At 40.8% G+C, this 18,141-nt stretch overlaps 2 protein-coding genes across 2 annotated transcripts; one reads left to right on the forward strand and one right to left on the reverse strand.

The window, feature by feature from the left end:
- Nucleotides 1–4,743: 4,743 nt before the first annotated feature.
- LOC143855199 (Dynein light chain type 1 family protein) lies at nt 4,744–5,417 on the reverse strand. Its single transcript, XM_077365420.1, has 2 exons — nt 5,160–5,417; nt 4,744–5,017 (listed from the first exon to the last, which is right to left on the reverse strand). Exons 1-2 carry the CDS (start codon nt 5,301–5,303, stop codon nt 4,823–4,825), a joined length of 339 nt encoding a protein of 112 aa, XP_077221535.1. The 5' UTR covers nt 5,304–5,417; the 3' UTR covers nt 4,744–4,822.
- Nucleotides 5,418–13,013: 7,596 nt separating this feature from the next.
- Nucleotides 13,014–17,162, forward strand: LOC143854151 (sugar transport protein MST3-like). The gene is made up of 4 exons (XM_077363970.1): nt 13,014–13,359; nt 13,444–13,766; nt 15,325–15,954; nt 16,439–17,162. Exons 1-4 carry the CDS (start codon nt 13,227–13,229, stop codon nt 16,916–16,918), a joined length of 1,566 nt encoding a protein of 521 aa, XP_077220085.1. The 5' UTR covers nt 13,014–13,226; the 3' UTR covers nt 16,919–17,162.
- The last annotated feature ends 979 nt before the right edge of the window (nt 17,163–18,141 follow it).

Consider the following 18,141-nt stretch of genomic DNA (forward strand, 5'->3'; position numbering starts at 1 on the left):
GTGGGGGCGTTATACAAACTACTCTCATAATATTTTACTATTTTTAAAAGCCTTTCACTTTCTTCTTACACTTACAAAAACTTTCAAGTTAATATTAAAAACAAAAAGGATTCCCACATCTTCTTTCCTGCCATTAAAATATTAAGGCTTGTTTGGTGAGATTAAAAATATTTGGGCAAGTGCTGAGATTAAAAAACTTGTTTTCCAGTCTGACTAAGGGTTTTAAGGTGGGTCGGTTCTTGGTTCGGTTCTCGGTTCCGGGATCCAAACCCAGAACCGAACCGAATTTCCATCGGTTCCAGGTTATTAGAACCGGAACCGAACCATATAACTATGGAACCGAACCGAACCATATAACTATGGAACCGAACCGAACCGAACCATATGTGCCGGTTCGGTTCGGTTCCTCGGTTCGAACCGGAACCATGTCCACCCCTAGTGGAGGGCACCAGTTTAAAAGTTTCCAAAGGAGTGTCGACAAGTGTGGACACGCGTGTCGTGTCGGACGCGTGTGTCAGCAATAAATTCAAAGTGTCGGCTAAATCATAGGTCCAATCAGAACATCTAAAACATTGTTAGGACAATAGTTGCACTTACCTTCTAATTGGGTGCTACTCCTACTCCAGAATCTCATATTCCTTTCCATGGGGCTGTTCTTGCTGCGTTTAACCCTGTTCCCACTTCTCTCGTGTAATTTAAGAGTTCATATTTTGATGCTTGAAATTCTTTTGGCCAAGGATTTGCTTTCCCTCGATTTAAATCATGTAACTTGGGTTCGACCACAATTATTGATTATGATTTTGCCTGCCCAGAGCTATCAAATTAAATTTTATTTGATTTTTGACGTTCGCAGATCAAACTTGGGTTGGATTATACTCATAGTAAGCAAAACTCCATTTTTTTTTGGAAAAAAAACGCTTTTTATTGGTGTGCCGTTTAAAACTTCCACAACGAATAAAACTCAGTTTTTTTGACGCAAACGTTTTAAACACGTTTTTTTAGCCGACTTTCCAAATTTACCCCCACCATAGTTTGTAAATGACAAAATTCTAAACTCATTTTCTTGTGTTTCTGTTTTTTTGAACCAGTACGGTATTAAACTGGAAATTTTGCTGACCCGTTTTTTTGGCGAATCACGTTTTGCGAACTATGATTGTACTTACTACAGACAGCTTTGGCAAAAGAATTTGATATAATCAGTCTTGTACAACTAGGCCTTGTTCATTTTAGATTTTGACAACCGATTGTGAGTCACAATTGACACAGATCACCTAACAAATTCCAACACCCGTGAACAACCGCTCAGAAATGGTTCGTGTGGGCATGCAATGTAGGTCCGAGAAAGAAAAAAAGAAAGATGGCAGATCTTTCACTGATCTAGCATTTTGGGCTAGTAAAATGCATACTGCATCGCTTTTCCATCATTTACCAAGTAGAGAAATTCAATTCGCAGCTTCTCCTCTCAATTTTATCTTCTTGGTTTCCAACAAATTGCTGATCTCAGGTACAGGCATTTGGGTCAATTTGATCCATTGGGGGGAGAACAAGCAGCTGCTCAACTTCCTGGAGATTGGATTTCTATTGGTCGCAGCACCTAGTGGCTTTGGTATTCCGTATATGTAAGGTATTTAATTTCTGCGTTTGTCCTTTGCACATACGAGTTTTTTTTTTTAAATTTTTGCATGATAGGGTCGCAAGTTTATGTTTATGAGAATGCATGTGTGTGGGGGTGGGTTTTCTGGGGGTTGATTTTCTGATTACTGAATGTCCGTATGGATTCTGATTTCTTAAATGTTCTTCCAAATTAAGCAAGCTAGTCAGTTTGCGCACGAGAATTTTGGTGATATCCGACTGGACAAAACGGTTCATATTCGGAAGGGACTCGAGTGGTATTTGATGCAACCCAGGCTCTTACAGAAAAGCTCGGATTGTCCGCTTTGTTGATCATTTCCTGGATCCATTCCTTGTGTATGTTTTCCTTCCTTTCCTATTTCACTTTGCCAATGATATTTTGCCATGATCAGTGCGGCTTTATTTTTGTTCATATGAGTAAATCATGACAGTTATGATGGTTCATGCTTCAATAATTCCAAGAATGGTGTGAGATGAACTCTACCAGGTGCAAAAGAGTTGGTATTGGATCGTTTCTGGGTTAGGAAATACAAGATGTCGAGTGGTCCATACATACTGGCAGTGAAAAAAGCATACATAGTCCAATTACTAATTTAAAGTAATTTGCTATAATCCCTTAAAACCTTCCTTTGAATTTTTTTAAATGGTGAGGTATTTTATTAATAAGGAAACATAGATGTAGCTTCAACCAAGATGGTCAGAACAAAGAAAAAAGAAAGGACAAATGCAAGAAAATAAAACCCCCTGATCTCACGGTGAAGAAAATCAGAAACCTCAAAGTGGGGCCTGGCAAGCCCTGTTTGGGAAAGCCCATCCACCTCGCTGTCGGAAGTCCTTCTAATATGCCAAAAGGAAACAGTAAAAACCCGCAAACAGTCTTGAATCTCATCCACCGCATGCGCAAACCTCCAAGGGTGAGGGTGACTCTTGAGCATTCATCTGATAACATTGAGGGAGCCTCCCTCCACCACCAGAGCTAACAAAATACTATCATTGGCAAGCTTGATGCCTTAGATGACCGCCCTTAGTTCAGCTTCATTAGAGTCAGCTATTCCAATCGGGCCAGAGAAAGCACACTTGATGCTTCTTCTCTCGCCCCTATGAATACTTCCAACTCCGGCAGTCTGCGGATTGCCAAAGCTCGGGTCGTCATAGTTTAACTTGTACATCTTAGGGTCAGGGGGAATCTACCTAGGGTGAGGAATATCCCTCAGGTCCCTACTAATACAAATTGCTCTCCATCGTTGCCATAGATATGTGATTGAAATGAACCTGAAACAAAGGAGAGACTTGCCCAAAAAATGCTGAGCAATATAATCTTTATGAACGCAAAGGGCGAGCTTTTAGCGGAGCTGGGAAAGACTGTAATTTCTTTCTTTTCAAATTAGCTGCCATAGGATTCTCCCCTTTCTCTTCCTCGGAGTCATGAACAAACAATCAAGCTGATCGGTCATACGTGAAGGGACGACCTGCATGATTCTAAATCTCCTAAGGATACAGCCCCGAATGGCTCTAGCATACCTGCAATGACTTTCCTATCTCCATGCAAAGAGAACAAAGGTCAATATTAATAATCAACATATGGTGATTCTAAAGGTAGTGCCGATGGTTGGAGGGCTACTTAACATCATTCCCTAAGAAATCAGCCCCATGAGAACATCCCGTTGCACCCCTCACGCAACGTAAGAGGGCTGGGTCACCTCCCAAGTGTGAGAATTTTGTCGAGGAAAGCTGTCCACCCAAAAGCACGGATGTTAGGAGGGATTGGTGTTTGTCTCACTATTCAAGTGCAAGGAAAGAGGACAAAGAGTGATGTGTTCATAGAATAACTTGATGTGGCAATAGCTTAAAATATCCAAGAGAGTAGCTACAGGTCTATTTCTCTTTCAGAAAAACTCCATCTAAATCGGAATCGTCCAAGACACACGACCTCTCTCCACTTGCGATTATAGGCCCGCCAAAGGCTTTGTGTACAGAGTCGTTTTGTCGTTGTAAAAGCTGGCACTATTAGAATCATTTTGGTTCAAAGCATGTTGCAAGAAATGGCCCGTAGAACACACGACCTTCTTACTATGGGAAACAATCTTTGACAGAGACGTCCTTATCTACAGTGATCATCATGATGTCTGAGAACACAGGTTTAGGAATACCTCACCACGCCAGGTGTCATGCCAAAACTAGATTATGTTGCCTTTATAAACTTTGAACCGTATCCCCTTATGGAAGCTAAGCTTATATTCAAAATTAAACATAAATTTGACTCCTTGAGCCCAATATTCAGTTTTGTACTCCCAATCGGTTCTCAAAATTCATAACAAATAGAGCCCTAAATCTTACCCATTGGAAGACTTCTAACTAGTCTTATTTACCATTCATGGCCTATAAATGGTCTGGGGTCTGGTCTTATACTAGGGGGTCTAAGAGTCGTAGGACTTCCCTAAAAAATTTCCTTCAAGAAATTCCCATTTTTAAGGAGAAATTATATGGTGGACTTCAGTGTGCCCACATATTTGGAAGATCTAACCCATTCTGTTTTTTTTTTTTGTCTTGTCGTAGATAGGCCTCTGCCCAAAAATATTATCATCCTAGTCCTTCAATGGCATAATATGAAAGGCACAGAAAGTTAAAAAAATGATGGTATAGAAACCTCCACAAATGGATGGTTTAGATCATTCAAAATGTGTAAAACTAGTTTTTAAGACCATTTAGCTACAACCAAATTAGTTCACGGGTGTTATGCTCTTTTCCCCGCATATGATACGATCTTCTTCGGCTACGCTTACTGTGCATCATGCGTATTATTGGGTCTGTTTGGTTTCAACTTATGGGGATTACTTAGGTGTTTTGTGTGGTTTTGGGGTGCCATGTCATCTATTATGATTGATGTTTGGTTGCATTGTTTCCCTTGTGTCAATGTGGTATGACTTTTGTTCCCCACCAAAAAACTTAAGAACACCCCTACTGTTCCTTTATTTTGGTAATGACTCCGCAATAAGAAACTACTTTAGTTGACAGCCAAATACTACTTACTACCGCTCTACGAGGAGACTACTTTACGCCAGCACATACATACAAGTAGGGAAGGAATAAATGAGCAGGAAAAATGAGGGCTCTGAGAAACACGAAGAAGTCTCTTTTTCATTTCAACCCCCTTTACATGGAGGTCCCAGAAAAGAAAGAAAAGAGAATTTCAAGCTTTAACCGACTCCAAGGGTGAGAACCGGGTTGCATCGACATCAGAAACTCCGCCACCTCCCCTGAAGAGCAAGATGGCTAGACTGCCGATGCGAAAATAGATGAAACAACCATAGCAATGGGTCACGAACGACCCGAAATCTGTCCCCACAATGCTTTGCCACCCCGGTCCATAAGTAAAGTCAAATTCCTGCACCCACAAAAATGACAGAGATGGATTTAACCCCTTCTTTCAGGCCCTGTTTTGATTGCAGGATTCTTCTGTAAAAGTTTAGAAAAGAAAAAAATTTACGAGGAAAAGTAACAGGGCCTCAGTGATTATATATAGATGCATTCATCTTCTTGATGTAGCAAGCAATCTGGGTGGAATCGGTGATGTCAAAGACATCAAGGGCCTCTGCGGCGAGCCGCAGTGCCTCCTGCTGCATGGTTTGTAGCATGTCAGTCTCGCTGATCACTGCCTTCCCTTCCAACATGGTGCTACTAAATGTGTGTATGTATGTATGTATTTTCAGTGGAAATTCCAGTGAGGATTTAGTGTAGCGGGAGAGCTTTGAGAGTGTAGTGGGAGAAATTGGAGAGGTGGGAAATTGATTTATATTGAGTGGAAAAAGAAAGGGTGGATTGCTGCAACCAACCGCTCATATTCGGATTTGAGGATTGTGGTCATCAACTAGGCCAAGTGCCGACTCTCCCCGCAGGTACGTAGGGACCATTTGGGTGGGGCCATCTACATACGTGGCTGCCTGTGAGGACAAGGAAGATTCCAGGGTGTCCACCTTATCTGTGACACGTGCTGGGTGCTTGTGGTTTGATCAGTGGATGTTGATGAGGGAACGTTCTTTGTGTCAGATTGGGTTCTTGGAATGTAAGATCACGTGTAGCTGGTGAGAACGATTACACGGAAAGTCACTTTCACGATCAATTGTAAATGAAAAATATTGGGACCCACATTGGGGCTCTGATAATGAACACGAGGTAGAGGTGGATCCCAATAAATGACTTTTAGTGAGGAGCATAAGCACTGAATTTGAAAGGTCTAGGAGGGGCAGAACATTCTAGCACTGGCTCTAGCCTAGGTGGCACCGTTAGAATCACCATATGTGTTAGCTGCTGACACGTGAAGCATTCTAGTGGTAAGACTCAAAAACTGAGTTGAGCTGACTCTACTGATTTACTCAACTGAACTCGTTAGTTTTCCAGGAGGTGGTGAAGGGATGTTGAAGATGGGTTACTGAAAATAGGACTGAAAGTGGAAGAGCGTTCGGTTGGCATAGGATGCCTTATGAATAGGGTTGCAACTTGGGTGCCACTCGAGTTTAAAATCAATGATTACTACAATTTCAATCAAGGCCCTGAATATTTAACAGATACTTGCATCAAGTGGGAATAGCATCTCAACATAACATTGACGCTAACTCGCTCCCTAATTATAGGGTCCCACCAGTTCGAATCAAACTACAGTATGTGGAACTGCAGAGATGATCGCAGTGTCTTTCTTTCTTTCCTTAAATTACAAAAACTGATCATTGAATGAACCCCCTAAAGCCGTGATAAAAGGAACATAAAGAGAAATCATTCCCCACACACAATGGGCGCAAGGTACGATAGTCGAACAGATGGCAAAAGAGCGCCCTCCTTTGCCAGGTATCTGCCACAGTGTTTGATGTTCTCCTCCTATGCGTTAATCTGGGGTGGATGACGCGAATTAAATCACGAATCTCATCAAGCGTGAACGCAAGATGCCAGGACCCCGAACGCCGATTGGTCGCCCATGGATTGCCATTAGTAGAATCTCCCTCAACTATAAGAGGGCCGAGATGATCGCAATGTGAGCATGAAGTTCCAAGTTGTGTCGGCTGGAGTCATCGATAGTGGGAGGTGGCAATGCCCCTCTTGTATTTGTTTGACTACCCAAAAAGACTTGGGTGGTAACCGTGCGATAGGTTGCGTATTGTGTGCAGTGTGTGCGGGCGTGCCAAAAAGTGCAGTGGATTACCAAAATAAGTTCAATGAGTAATCCGATTGGATTTCACTTGATCGAGAAGAATACGGGAATATAATGCCACTCTTTTGAGCTCCTAACTTCTCTTTAAATAAAGGACTTTTCGAAATTGCACATGCACCGAGTTCATCAGTTGTGATCTTGCTCTCTAACCCTTCTCGGCAGCATTTTTGTGCCTTTTGTTTTATAGAAAATGAAAAAAAGAAAAGAAAAAAAGATTTGAGAATGACATCCAGCAAAACCAACCGATTACACCCATTTATCCAATTTTTGACTCGAGAACGAGTTGTTGGAGCAAAGGAGTCACTCTCTGTTCGAATGCATGTTAAGTAGGTGGATTAGTAGATTATAGGGAGGAGACATGAATTAGCAACCCCCGGAATTTACTAGCGGTTTCTGTTGTTTGGTTACTTGATAAACCTGAGAAGTATAAAGAGTAAAAGAATTTGAAAAAAAAAAAGTAATTCAAGCTAGCATGGTCGCCTCCTTCCCATGGGATTCTAAAGATGAATTTTGCTAGATCCAGCAGGGGGAATCCTGGACCCTAGCATCGAAGGCCTTTGAAGGAATGAAGAGGGAGTGGTGATATGGGCATTTAGAGGGCAATCGGGGTGGCAGATGCAAATGATGTGGAAGTACGGGCCGTGCGCCAAGGAATAAAACTACTTCAAAATGCTGACATGAACAAGGTGGTGGTGGAAGGGGATTCTCTAAATGTCATTAGATGGCTGAGAGACTCGAAAGCGGTAGTTTGGAGGTTTGTCGCCTTATTTGATGAGATTCAAGATAGAATTGGAGCTGGATCCATATCCTTTACTCATGTTAGGCGATCGGCGAATGGCGAGGCGGACAAGTTAGCTCGAGAGGGAGTTTCCAGAGAGAGTGCCGAGCTCTTTGATTTCCTCCCTCCCTAGCTCCTTGTATTACGTATTCTTGGTTTTGTTACATGTGTATGCTTAACTGTTGTACTTCTTGGGGCCTTCTCGGTCTCCGCTTTCGTTAAATGGGATATCTTTACCATTCAAAAAAAAGAATTCGAAAAAAAAAAAAACAAAAAGTAAACAAATTTAATAAAGAGAATCGTATCCTTGCCCCAATCTGTCTATTCTTCTTTACATCTTCTTTTGTTGTTGTTGGGGTCAAAATTAGGCCCCAACCGCATTCTAACACGTGGCTCGGGGTCCTCTAAAAACTCCTGGTCAATTGCCGCCATGCGGCATGGTAAGAATGGGTCCTCGGCCGGTATTTAAGCTCGCGGCCAATACGACACTCGGAGGCCACACGTTGCCATGTTGCTCAATCGACCACTGCGATACAACTGCTTAGACAATGGAGCATCAGAGCAAATCATGCCACTGCCATGGAGCCCCTAGGACAGTGCAGCGTCCCATCGCCAATCATGCCATCAACATGTAATGCATGGGCAAACCTGCAACGATAGTACATGCACCAATGCCAGCGACACGCCGTCATTGCTCCCCAAGTCACAAAACCTCCATCTATAAAAGGGAAACCCACTCTCCAATACAAGGGAGAGGCGTAAAAGGATCAAGGCTACCACCTAGGTACGCGAGACCGACCCCTACTTAGTACTCCCGAGCACTTCCTTTCCTTGCACTTAGCTCCATCTATTTCCTCGTCTGACTTGAGTGATGAAGGGTTTTCCCGGAGTTCCAACTTTGGGCATTCCTAACCGACTTCTATGATTGCAGATCACCCAGCCAACCGCTACTCTGCCTTAGCTGGACTGAGAGGGACCCATTCGAACACCGAGTTGGATTCGAGCAGCAATAGGAGTTCGTTTTCGTCTGTTCTTCTTTCTTCACAACCGCTCCTGTTGGTTTTTCCAGCGAAAAGGTCTTCCATCGCCCTTTGGTTTTCCGATGATAAAAGAGGATGAGTGAATTCTTCTTGATCGCCGGAGATGGCTTCTCTCAATGGTTTTGCCAGCAAGTTGGCAGCAGATTAGGGTTATTATTTGGCATGTTTAGGGTTGAGAGAGAGAGAGAGAGAGAGAGAGAGAGAGAGAGAGAGAGAGAGAGAGAGAGATTTCACTAGGGAAATCCTTGCAAAATTCTCCAAATTTGGGAGAACATAGCTCGGATTTCTGGGGAGCCGACAGGGAAAAGAACTTGGCCACGCAACGTTGCGCAGGAACCTCCTGCACAATAAAATCAGACTAAAATCAGGGGAAACTATGGGTGTGGCAATATCAATTCCATGGTATGATATTTCTACACTCCTTGTTTGATATTTCCACACCCCCTGTTTCCCCTTGATTTTAGTGCGCTGCGCAGCCAAGTTTTGTTTGCCCACATGCATGCCACGGAAGCCGAAAAAGGCTTCCGACAGCTTTTGAAACGCATAGCCTAAGCAATTCTATTCCACGCCTTCCGCCGGCTCTCAAGATTGGATAATCAGAAGAGGTGAAAAAACACAGCCAAAATCAAGGAGGGACTATGGTTTGTATGCATCATTTCTATATGACTCAAAAAAGTCTTCCCTAAGTGCTTACTACAAGCCCAACATCCAGCTCACATCCACCTCAATAGCCATCAAAACCGGCGGGGCAAATGATCGGATAAGCCCTTGTGCACGACTTATAATTGGGTTACTGATTTTTTAAGTTTGCTTATTACTAATTTCAAACAGTAATCATTATACAATATCATAATCATCAGTAATATTCGTTTCAATTGAACTACATCAAGTGTCTATCGTTTGCATTTGAAAATAGGACCTCAATTACAAGACGTAGGTTAAGGTTATCAAATTCCAATCTCACTCCAGCAAACCATAACATTGACTCAGTTGGATTCTGAGGGCGGTGCCCAATTTCGTCAAAACTTGTATCATGTAAAGATGACTAGTTCCACACACTACCATATATTTGGTAATACCACTGCTCACTTTGTTTCAACTTTTTAATTAGCTGATCAAGGTCGTTAAAAATATTCAATGTGAGTGGTGCCATTATCGGGATATGGTACTGCCGATATCAGTCTCAATATGAAAATCATGTGGTGCAGAGAGAGAATCAGGTTGGTCCACCAGAGTTTTCTCACTAAGCTGCTCGGCTCTATAATTTATCAGGTTGGCCCACCAAGGATGGCCCTGCTTGCCTGCCAAAAGAAAAAGGATGGGCTAGCTTATAGGTTCACAAGAGTGGGTTAAATGTGGTGCACATACGGTAAGATCAGTCTCAGTAGTGCAGGAAGACTTGGAGACTGTGAGAAACTGAAAAGGACTGGAAAAGGCTCACCTTAGCATATGCGTGTTTTGGGGTGCAGCATGAGTTTATATGCAAGGAAAAGAAAAGGTTTGTGGCAGTTGGTATCAACTTAATATTACGACCGTTGCCAGGCAATTTGAAACGAAATTGCCATTAATCGGCCTGCTAAGAACTATGTTTTATCAGCTTCCGTTTCACGGCCGCAATTTGGATATTAGACTCGTCTGATTGGGGAGTTGATTTTGTCGCATGGCCCGCAAGAACTCTTTAACAAATAAATAGTTTCTATCGTTGCACAAATGGGCCCCACACCTCGCACATGCCCCACCCCTTTGCGTTGACTGGAACTGATTGGAACTGCCAATATGGTGGGTTACCATGCATATGAGATTATGGTGCTTGTACACCAAGGCCCTGTTCGTTTCAGATTATTCATAATCGATTGTAAGATACAATCGATTCCTTAATCTATTATGTGAAAATTGCTTTTCGGTTCGTAAGATAAATAATCGGTTATCTAATGTAATCCGATTATGCGATTGTGACAAAACATAGCTACGCCCATAATCACATAAATCAGTGATTATAGTCGATTTTGCGGGTTTTGCGAGGCGGACATTTCCAATATTCCGAACTGATTTCCAATAATGCCCTTGTACATTTTCATAAATTATAATATTATCCACGATAAAAGATAAAACGAAACCCTGAATCCTCTCGTTCTCTCGGCCATGGCTTTAAATTTCGATCGAAACCGAAACTTGTTCGAAATTCTCCAAAATTTCGGGAATTTCGTCGAAATTAATAATAAAGTATTAATTTTTTATCTCGTCAAAGAATTTCGATCGAAATTCGTTCCAAAAAATCAGGGGTTTCGTGCGTTAATAACAAATTTCGCCGAAATTTCGGGATTTCGGCTGAAATTTCAGTTTCGGATAAGTCCAAAATTTTAGCCGAAACCAAAATTTAAAACCATGCTCTCGACAGACATGGGGAATCCAACTCCACCTCTCTTTCTCTACAAGCCCTAGACGAAACCCTAGATCTCGCAAAACCCTAATTCCATCTCTCTTTCATGAAACCCTAACTCCATCTATGTCTCTGCAACTTTCTTAAGGTTAGAGTTTCACCAAGGTATGGTGAAACCCTAACCTTAACTTTCCTTTTTATCCCATTTTTTTTATCTCCTTGTTCATCAATCGATGGCTTAGTTGGTCGAATTGCATCAATTTCTAGGGTTTTTTTATCCATTTTTTGTAAGATTTGATTGCGATTTGAGAGGTTTTTAACCTCTATATGTAGAAAAATAAAGAAATATGTCTTTATTTTTAACCTCAGGGTTTGGCGTTAGGGTTTTGTTATTTTAGGGTTTTAAGATTCTGGATCCTGAACATTATGCGAGTTCAGATTTCCGTCATTATAAGATATATATAATTAATAGCATTCAAAGAAAGATATATAATTAATCAGTTGTAAAATGGTGAAAACAGAAGACAATTATAGCATAACTGAATCTATTAATAATCGGTGATGGTCACAATCAGTTGCTATAATTGCAGTATGCTATTGCATAATCCCAAAGTAAGAGGACCCAAGTGGTTCCCAACAGTGTGGAATGAAGATCGCATATGACTGTTGTGATTTTTGGACCTAAAAGATCCAACTCAAAGGTTTACCAAGTGCACGGCTAAGATTAATCACAGATGGGGCCAACCATGCCCGTATCACTATATTACGAAGTTGTGGGCCCCACCTAGGTGTGAATGCGACGAAAACTAGCAGCTCCGTGGTTCCAACGATAACGAGGAGTGAAGCGACAAGCCCTTTCGTTGTAGGAGGAAAAAGAGGAGCTGCAGCAGCAAGTAGCAACACTTCGTGTTTGAAAATGAATGGAACACTACAAAATAAATGAAGTGTGAGTCTTTAATGGGTCCCATCTGCTTGCTTGACTCTATGCCCGCATCTGCTTGCTTGACTCTATGCCCACTTTCCTTGAACGACTTAATTTGGATAGTCAAACTAACCAAATTATCATCTTATGTATCAACGAAAGTTAGATGAAATGCCGTTAGGTTTACTATAGAAACAAAATCTTCTTTTTCGTGGACGTGAGGTGTCGATTGGGGTATGTCTTGAAGATCAATCAATATCGATTTTTTGCATTAGGGAAATTTTAAAATTTGCACAAACCCACTACTCTTTTCTTCTTTAATCGCCTCGTGACAGCATTTTCACACCGGGATTTGGTAACTATAAAATGTAATTTTACACCGGTGCATTTTCACATTTTCAAAATTCTGAAGACATCCTAAAAAAATAGGTGTAAAATTACCCTTCACACCACCTTACCGCGAGTGCCGTGTAAATATGGAGAGGGAAAGGAGTAATATGTAGATATTTTGCATTGTTTTTCAAAGATACTGATATTGGCACCACTATGTTTTGATAGCTGCACAAAGTCATATCCACGATCAGCGGCATCTTTCTATCTTGTCAGCCGTTCCTATCAATGTAAAAATAACGTGTCATCCCTAGTTTCGCTAATTGTGACGTGGAGTAGCTAAGAAATAGGGTTTTTACAAGAAGATCTCTAGAAGGGGACCTCCAAACAGGAGCTAGTGGTGACATTATGTGGAGCCCTTTATATACACATTGGCCTATTTGCTTTTTGGGTCCCTTAAATCAATAAATATTCAACGGTGGAGATGAGACGGCCAGAAACTATTTATAAAGGTTGGTCTCATGCTGTTCTCATCGGGAAAAAAAGAAAAAGACCCTCTCACCCTTTCATCCGTCATTCGTACTTCATACTTCATAGTCACAGTTTAGTTGTATATTTGAATTTGAGTTGGGGTAGAATTGTAATTTCACTTCTGTCCTTCTAATCCTTGCCGTATACATAAGCAGGTCAGTCAACGGTGAGTAATAATGGCACACCAAAAACCGAAGCACTCTATATTTATTTTTACCTTATCACAACACAATGAGCTTCGGAATCTGGATAATTATCCGCCAGCGAAGCATTTTGCCCTATTCCTTTTACCCCTCACCCTCTCCTTATAAATACCCTGATTTCCCCTGAAAAGAAAGATCTTCTTCTCTTCACTCTCTCTCTCTCTCTCTCCTTTTTCATCTGTTTCTTCAAGCTCAAAGGTCTGATCAATGGCGGGCGGATTTGTGGCTTCCGGCGGTGGCGGAAAAGACTACCCTGGCGGAATGACTGTCTTTGTGTTCTTCACTTGCGTAGTCGCGGCTACCGGTGGTTTGATCTTTGGTTATGATATTGGAATTTCGGGTCAGTAACTTGTTAAAATTGGATCTTAGATCTGAAATTTTGTTTTTTTTCATTTTTCTGATACGGATCGGGTTTTTTTTATAGGCGGAGTAACTTCGATGGATCCGTTCTTGAGGAAATTTTTCCCTTCAGTTTTCCATAAAGAGAAAGCCGATAAAAACGTAAATCAATACTGCAAATTTGATAGCCAGCTGCTTACAACATTCACATCGTCGCTGTATGTAGCGGCACTCATCGCTTCATTTTTCGCATCGGATGTCACGAAACGTTTTGGGCGGAAGATTTCGATGCTTTTCGGAGGATCTACGTTTTTAGTTGGAGCGGCTCTCAATGGCGCTGCTGAGAATATTTCCATGCTTATTATCGGAAGGATTTTGCTCGGTGTTGGTGTCGGTTTTGCCAATCAGGTTTACTTCCATTTATTTTTCATTCCTATGTTTCTTTTACTTTGTCTAACCCCATTCTCTTCTTCGGATCTGTTTCTTTCTTTTTCTTTCTAACAATTTGTTTGGCTTTATTTACGAATTATTGTAAGGGATTTGCTAGGCAATTTTGCGAAAAGCTATTTCGAGTCTGGATTTTGCAGGACAGAGGCTTACTTTCTACCCGATTTTGTCTTGTTAACTTATTTAGTTCATCTGAGATGGCTGTTGGCTCTTCTTTTCTTTAAAAACCAGCTGCGAATTGACTTTCCGCAAAATTGCCTAGCAAATCCCCTTTTTGTAAATAGGAGCAGATCTAGACCCACTTTACATTTTTTTTTCTCCTTTTCGGATGTTAAATTTTGCACTTCTTGGTCCATGATTTATTTATTTAAAAGTATGCGAGAAAGATGTGGTGAAAAAAATGTTGTTGCCGTTGCACTCACTTGTCTGATTCACGTATCTGTGGAAAATCTCAATAATTTGTCTCAGAAATGGAAAGATTTTAAATTATAATGGACAGGTAGGTAGTTGACGAGATAATTGAAAGAGTTTAATAATACAAAAAACTTGGATTCTTTTATATTTATTGATTATTCAAGTGAATTTTTTTTGTTCCTTTGTGATGCGGTTAAAACCTGTCCATTTCTTTTAAAATCGATGTATTCACCCGTTTAAACAAAGCATCGACATTTAAAATATACACAGACCTTGGATTTTTCTCGAGCCGGTATTTATTAGTGTTTTATTTTTGTTTAAAAAAAGCATCACCCATTTCTTTTCTTTTTTATATTATTTGTTGGTATTTCCCTCTTAGGACCTTGGGCAACAATGATTTTTTTTTCCTGATTTCTTTTGCACGAAAATCAAATTTCTAAGTTTTTCTTAACTATTTTTTAAGAATTTTTTTTTCAGATCAAAAGTTTTCATAAAAAAAGCCTGGTAAACACAATCCAGGGTATAGCTGTGTTTTCCTCTGGAAAGAATTTTCACTAAAGAAATTTTCTTAGCTTAGCCAAAGCAGGCCCTTAGAGGGAAATACCTTTTCCTCAGTGTATGTTGTATGTTGTAATATGAGAAATTACAACATATGATTTGTCGTTGCTAATAGTTCAACACCTTTTCCTTAAGCTATAACAGACCCACAATTTTGTTTCAAAAGGAGGAAATTTTCCGTAAATTTTCTTAGCTTAGTCCAAAACAGGCTCTGCTTGTCTTTATCCCCTGTAAAATCTGTATTCCAGAATTTGAATTGTCCCATTTCTTTTTTCGATTGTGATGTTGAGTCCATCTCTTTCAGAAATTAACATGGCGAGCGAACACATTAGAAAGAAAAAGGAACCTTTCTTTAATATTAATCACATGGCTATTTTTGCCAGTAGTGTGTGTGTAGAATTTCCTTTCTCCTCTCCTCTGTTTTCCAAGATTTGATAAACCTACCAAGTCTTTTGGAAATCCACTCTTAGTACTAAGTACTAATTCGAAATTCACTCACTCCAAGTCTGTATCTGATTTCCCCGGTGTTGTTGATTACTATTTACAGTCAGTCCCACTATATCTGTCGGAGATGGCACCAGCCAAGCATCGGGGTGCTCTTAACATGGGCTTCCAGCTTATGATCACCATTGGCATTCTTGCGGCAAACCTTGTGAATTACGGCACCGACAAGATCAAAGGCGGGTGGGGGTGGCGGGTCAGCTTGGCCGGAGCTGCGGTCCCTGCCTTAATCATCACAATTGGGTCTCTCTTCCTCCCTGACACTCCCAACTCTCTTATCGACCGTGGCAAGCCCGACGAGGCCCAGAAAATGCTCATCCGGATCCGTGGAACTGATGACATCAAAGAAGAGTTTCAGGACTTGGTCATTGCCAGCCAAGAATCACAGACAGTCGCCCACCCGTGGAGAAACATACTCCAGAGGAAGTACAGGCCACAACTTGTCATGGCTATCATGATACCCTTCTTTCAGCAGCTCACCGGAATTAATGTCATTATGTTCTACGCCCCGGTCCTGTTTAAGACAATTGGGTTTGGTAACAATGCATCGCTCGCCTCTGCTGTCATTACTGGCGTTGTCAATGTTGTTGCCACCGGGGTTTCAATCTATACTGTTGATAAGTTTGGAAGAAGGTTTCTCTTCCTCGAAGGAGGGATTCAGATGTTCATTTGTCAGGTACGACCGATTTGCCCATGAACCCCCTTCTTTTTTCATTTCTATTTGCTTCTTTAAGCTTTTGTTCTGTAATTCATTCCCCTGCTAATCAATTAGGCCTGCTTGTTCAGGTAAAGAAGAATATATATGCCCATGACCCCATTTCTTCCTGCTAATCAATTATGTTTTTATTTGCCCTTCGCCCATGTTTTTATTTCCTTGTAATTCAGTTACCATTTCTATTTGCTTTTTTATGTTTTTTGTTCTGTAATTCACCTGCTAATCGATTCTTCCTCTTGCTTGTTATTTCATTTGTGAAAACCCCAGCTAATCAATGTTATAGAATTCGATCTTATATAACCAAAAAATAAAGTATATTGGGCAAGAACGAATTACGCGATTTTGTTAATTTTTTTCTCCCATGCATTTGTTTTTCAACTCACAAACTCCAAGTCTAGTCTGTTAATTTAATGGTTTTCCTCCATTTCAATGTATCTTCTTCCAGATCTTGATTGGAGTTTTCATAGCTATAAAATTCGGGACAACAGGCGTGGTGGGCAACATCTCCAAGGGGTATGCCGACATTGTTGTATTCTTCATCTGCGTCTACGTAGCAGGGTTTGCTTGGTCATGGGGTCCTCTTGGGTGGCTTGTTCCGAGTGAGATCTTCCCTCTGGAGATCCGATCTGCAGGACAAAGTATCAATGTTTCGGTGAACATGCTCTTCACATTCATCATTGCCCAAGCCTTCCTCTCCATGCTCTGCCACATGAAGTTTGGTCTCTTCTTCTTCTTCGCCTTTTGGGTGTTTGTGATGACCTTCTTTGTCTACTTCCTCATCCCAGAGACTAAGAACGTTCCCATTGAGGAAGTGGTACTTGTTTGGAAGCGCCACTGGTTTTGGAGCAAGTTCATTGACGACCGCGAAATTCCTACGGCGTTCATCGAAATGGAAAAGGGAAAGCCTAAGGATGTGACATCTTAATCACGCATAATTTCTTTTTCCCTGTCTTTTAGCAATGAAGACTTTTTACATAATTCTTCTCAATGCTGCCTCTCAGTAGAAACCCTTCAATGTTGTATTTCCCTTTTTTCTTTTTCCTTTTCAATTCAGTTTGACAAATAATATAGAGTGTAATGAAAATTCCTTTACATGTACACATAAGGAATCTGTGTGTATGGTGAAGATATGCATGAGAGTAACAAAATCAGAGTGTCATCTTCTTCTAGTTTGATATTATTAATTTTAGAAAATGCATATGGTAAATGATGTCTCTGTGGAGGTTGATACATGGATTTGCTAAAGTGAATGAGAGTCATCTAATTTTTTACTCAATTTTTGATTAATTGTGTCTTAAATTGTCACTTGGATGAAAGGAACCATTTTGAATATTAGTGGTGGGATCTTTCACTCATTTGCCCATTGATGTGTACTTGTAGCAGCTGTTAGAAAGTATGGAGGAGCTGTGTCCTATCGTTCTATTGCTAGGAAGGAGGAACTTTTAGTTTCTCAAGTGGTGAAAGGAGGTAGGGCAGGTGTGAGGAGAGGTGGTATTTAGTGGGCACCAATGAGTAGAGTGGAAAGTGGCTAAAAAACAAGTAGAAACTCCGTCATATTTTGTGTTCAGTTTTTTTGTTTCCTTGTTTTCAGCCACGCACTTGTCACTCTCTACTCATTACTGCCCTCTCAAATCTTTCCCCCTCTCTCACCACTTGAGAAACTAATTTTATCATGCTGTCAAACATGGCCTTACCGGAAGAAAAAAATCCTTGTAAATTTCAGCAACTCTTACTTACTAGTGGTTTCTCGGTTCGAGTTTTTGAAGCCTATGGTTTCTTACTTTTGTAGAATAGGGAGCCAAATGCCTAGGATACCCCGCTACTTTAAAAAAGGAAAGAAAAAATAAGACTACTTCTATTGTCAAGTTCAAAATATGGAATCAAAAAGTCAAAAGTTCATCAATTTTTTAAGAACGAGATAATTTGATCTGCTAGAAACAAAGATAAGATCATTTGAAAATCAAAACACGATTAATATTATTTTTTAGAAAATGAGGGCTTTGTTTGTGTGTGCCTCTGTATGAGAGAGAGAGAGAGAGAGAGACCGGGCGGAGGGTAATGTTTGTCAGAATATTATAAACTTGAGAAAAGTACGGTATGCGGGCCGATGTTTAGCGAAAATTACGGATTACTGGCACCTTTTAAAAC

The sequence above is a fragment of the Tasmannia lanceolata genome, unplaced genomic scaffold, assembly GCF_043159265.1.
Source record: "Tasmannia lanceolata isolate RefF3 unplaced genomic scaffold, GAP_Taslan_0.1 ptg000020l, whole genome shotgun sequence".
NCBI lineage: Eukaryota > Viridiplantae > Streptophyta > Magnoliopsida > Canellales > Winteraceae > Tasmannia > Tasmannia lanceolata.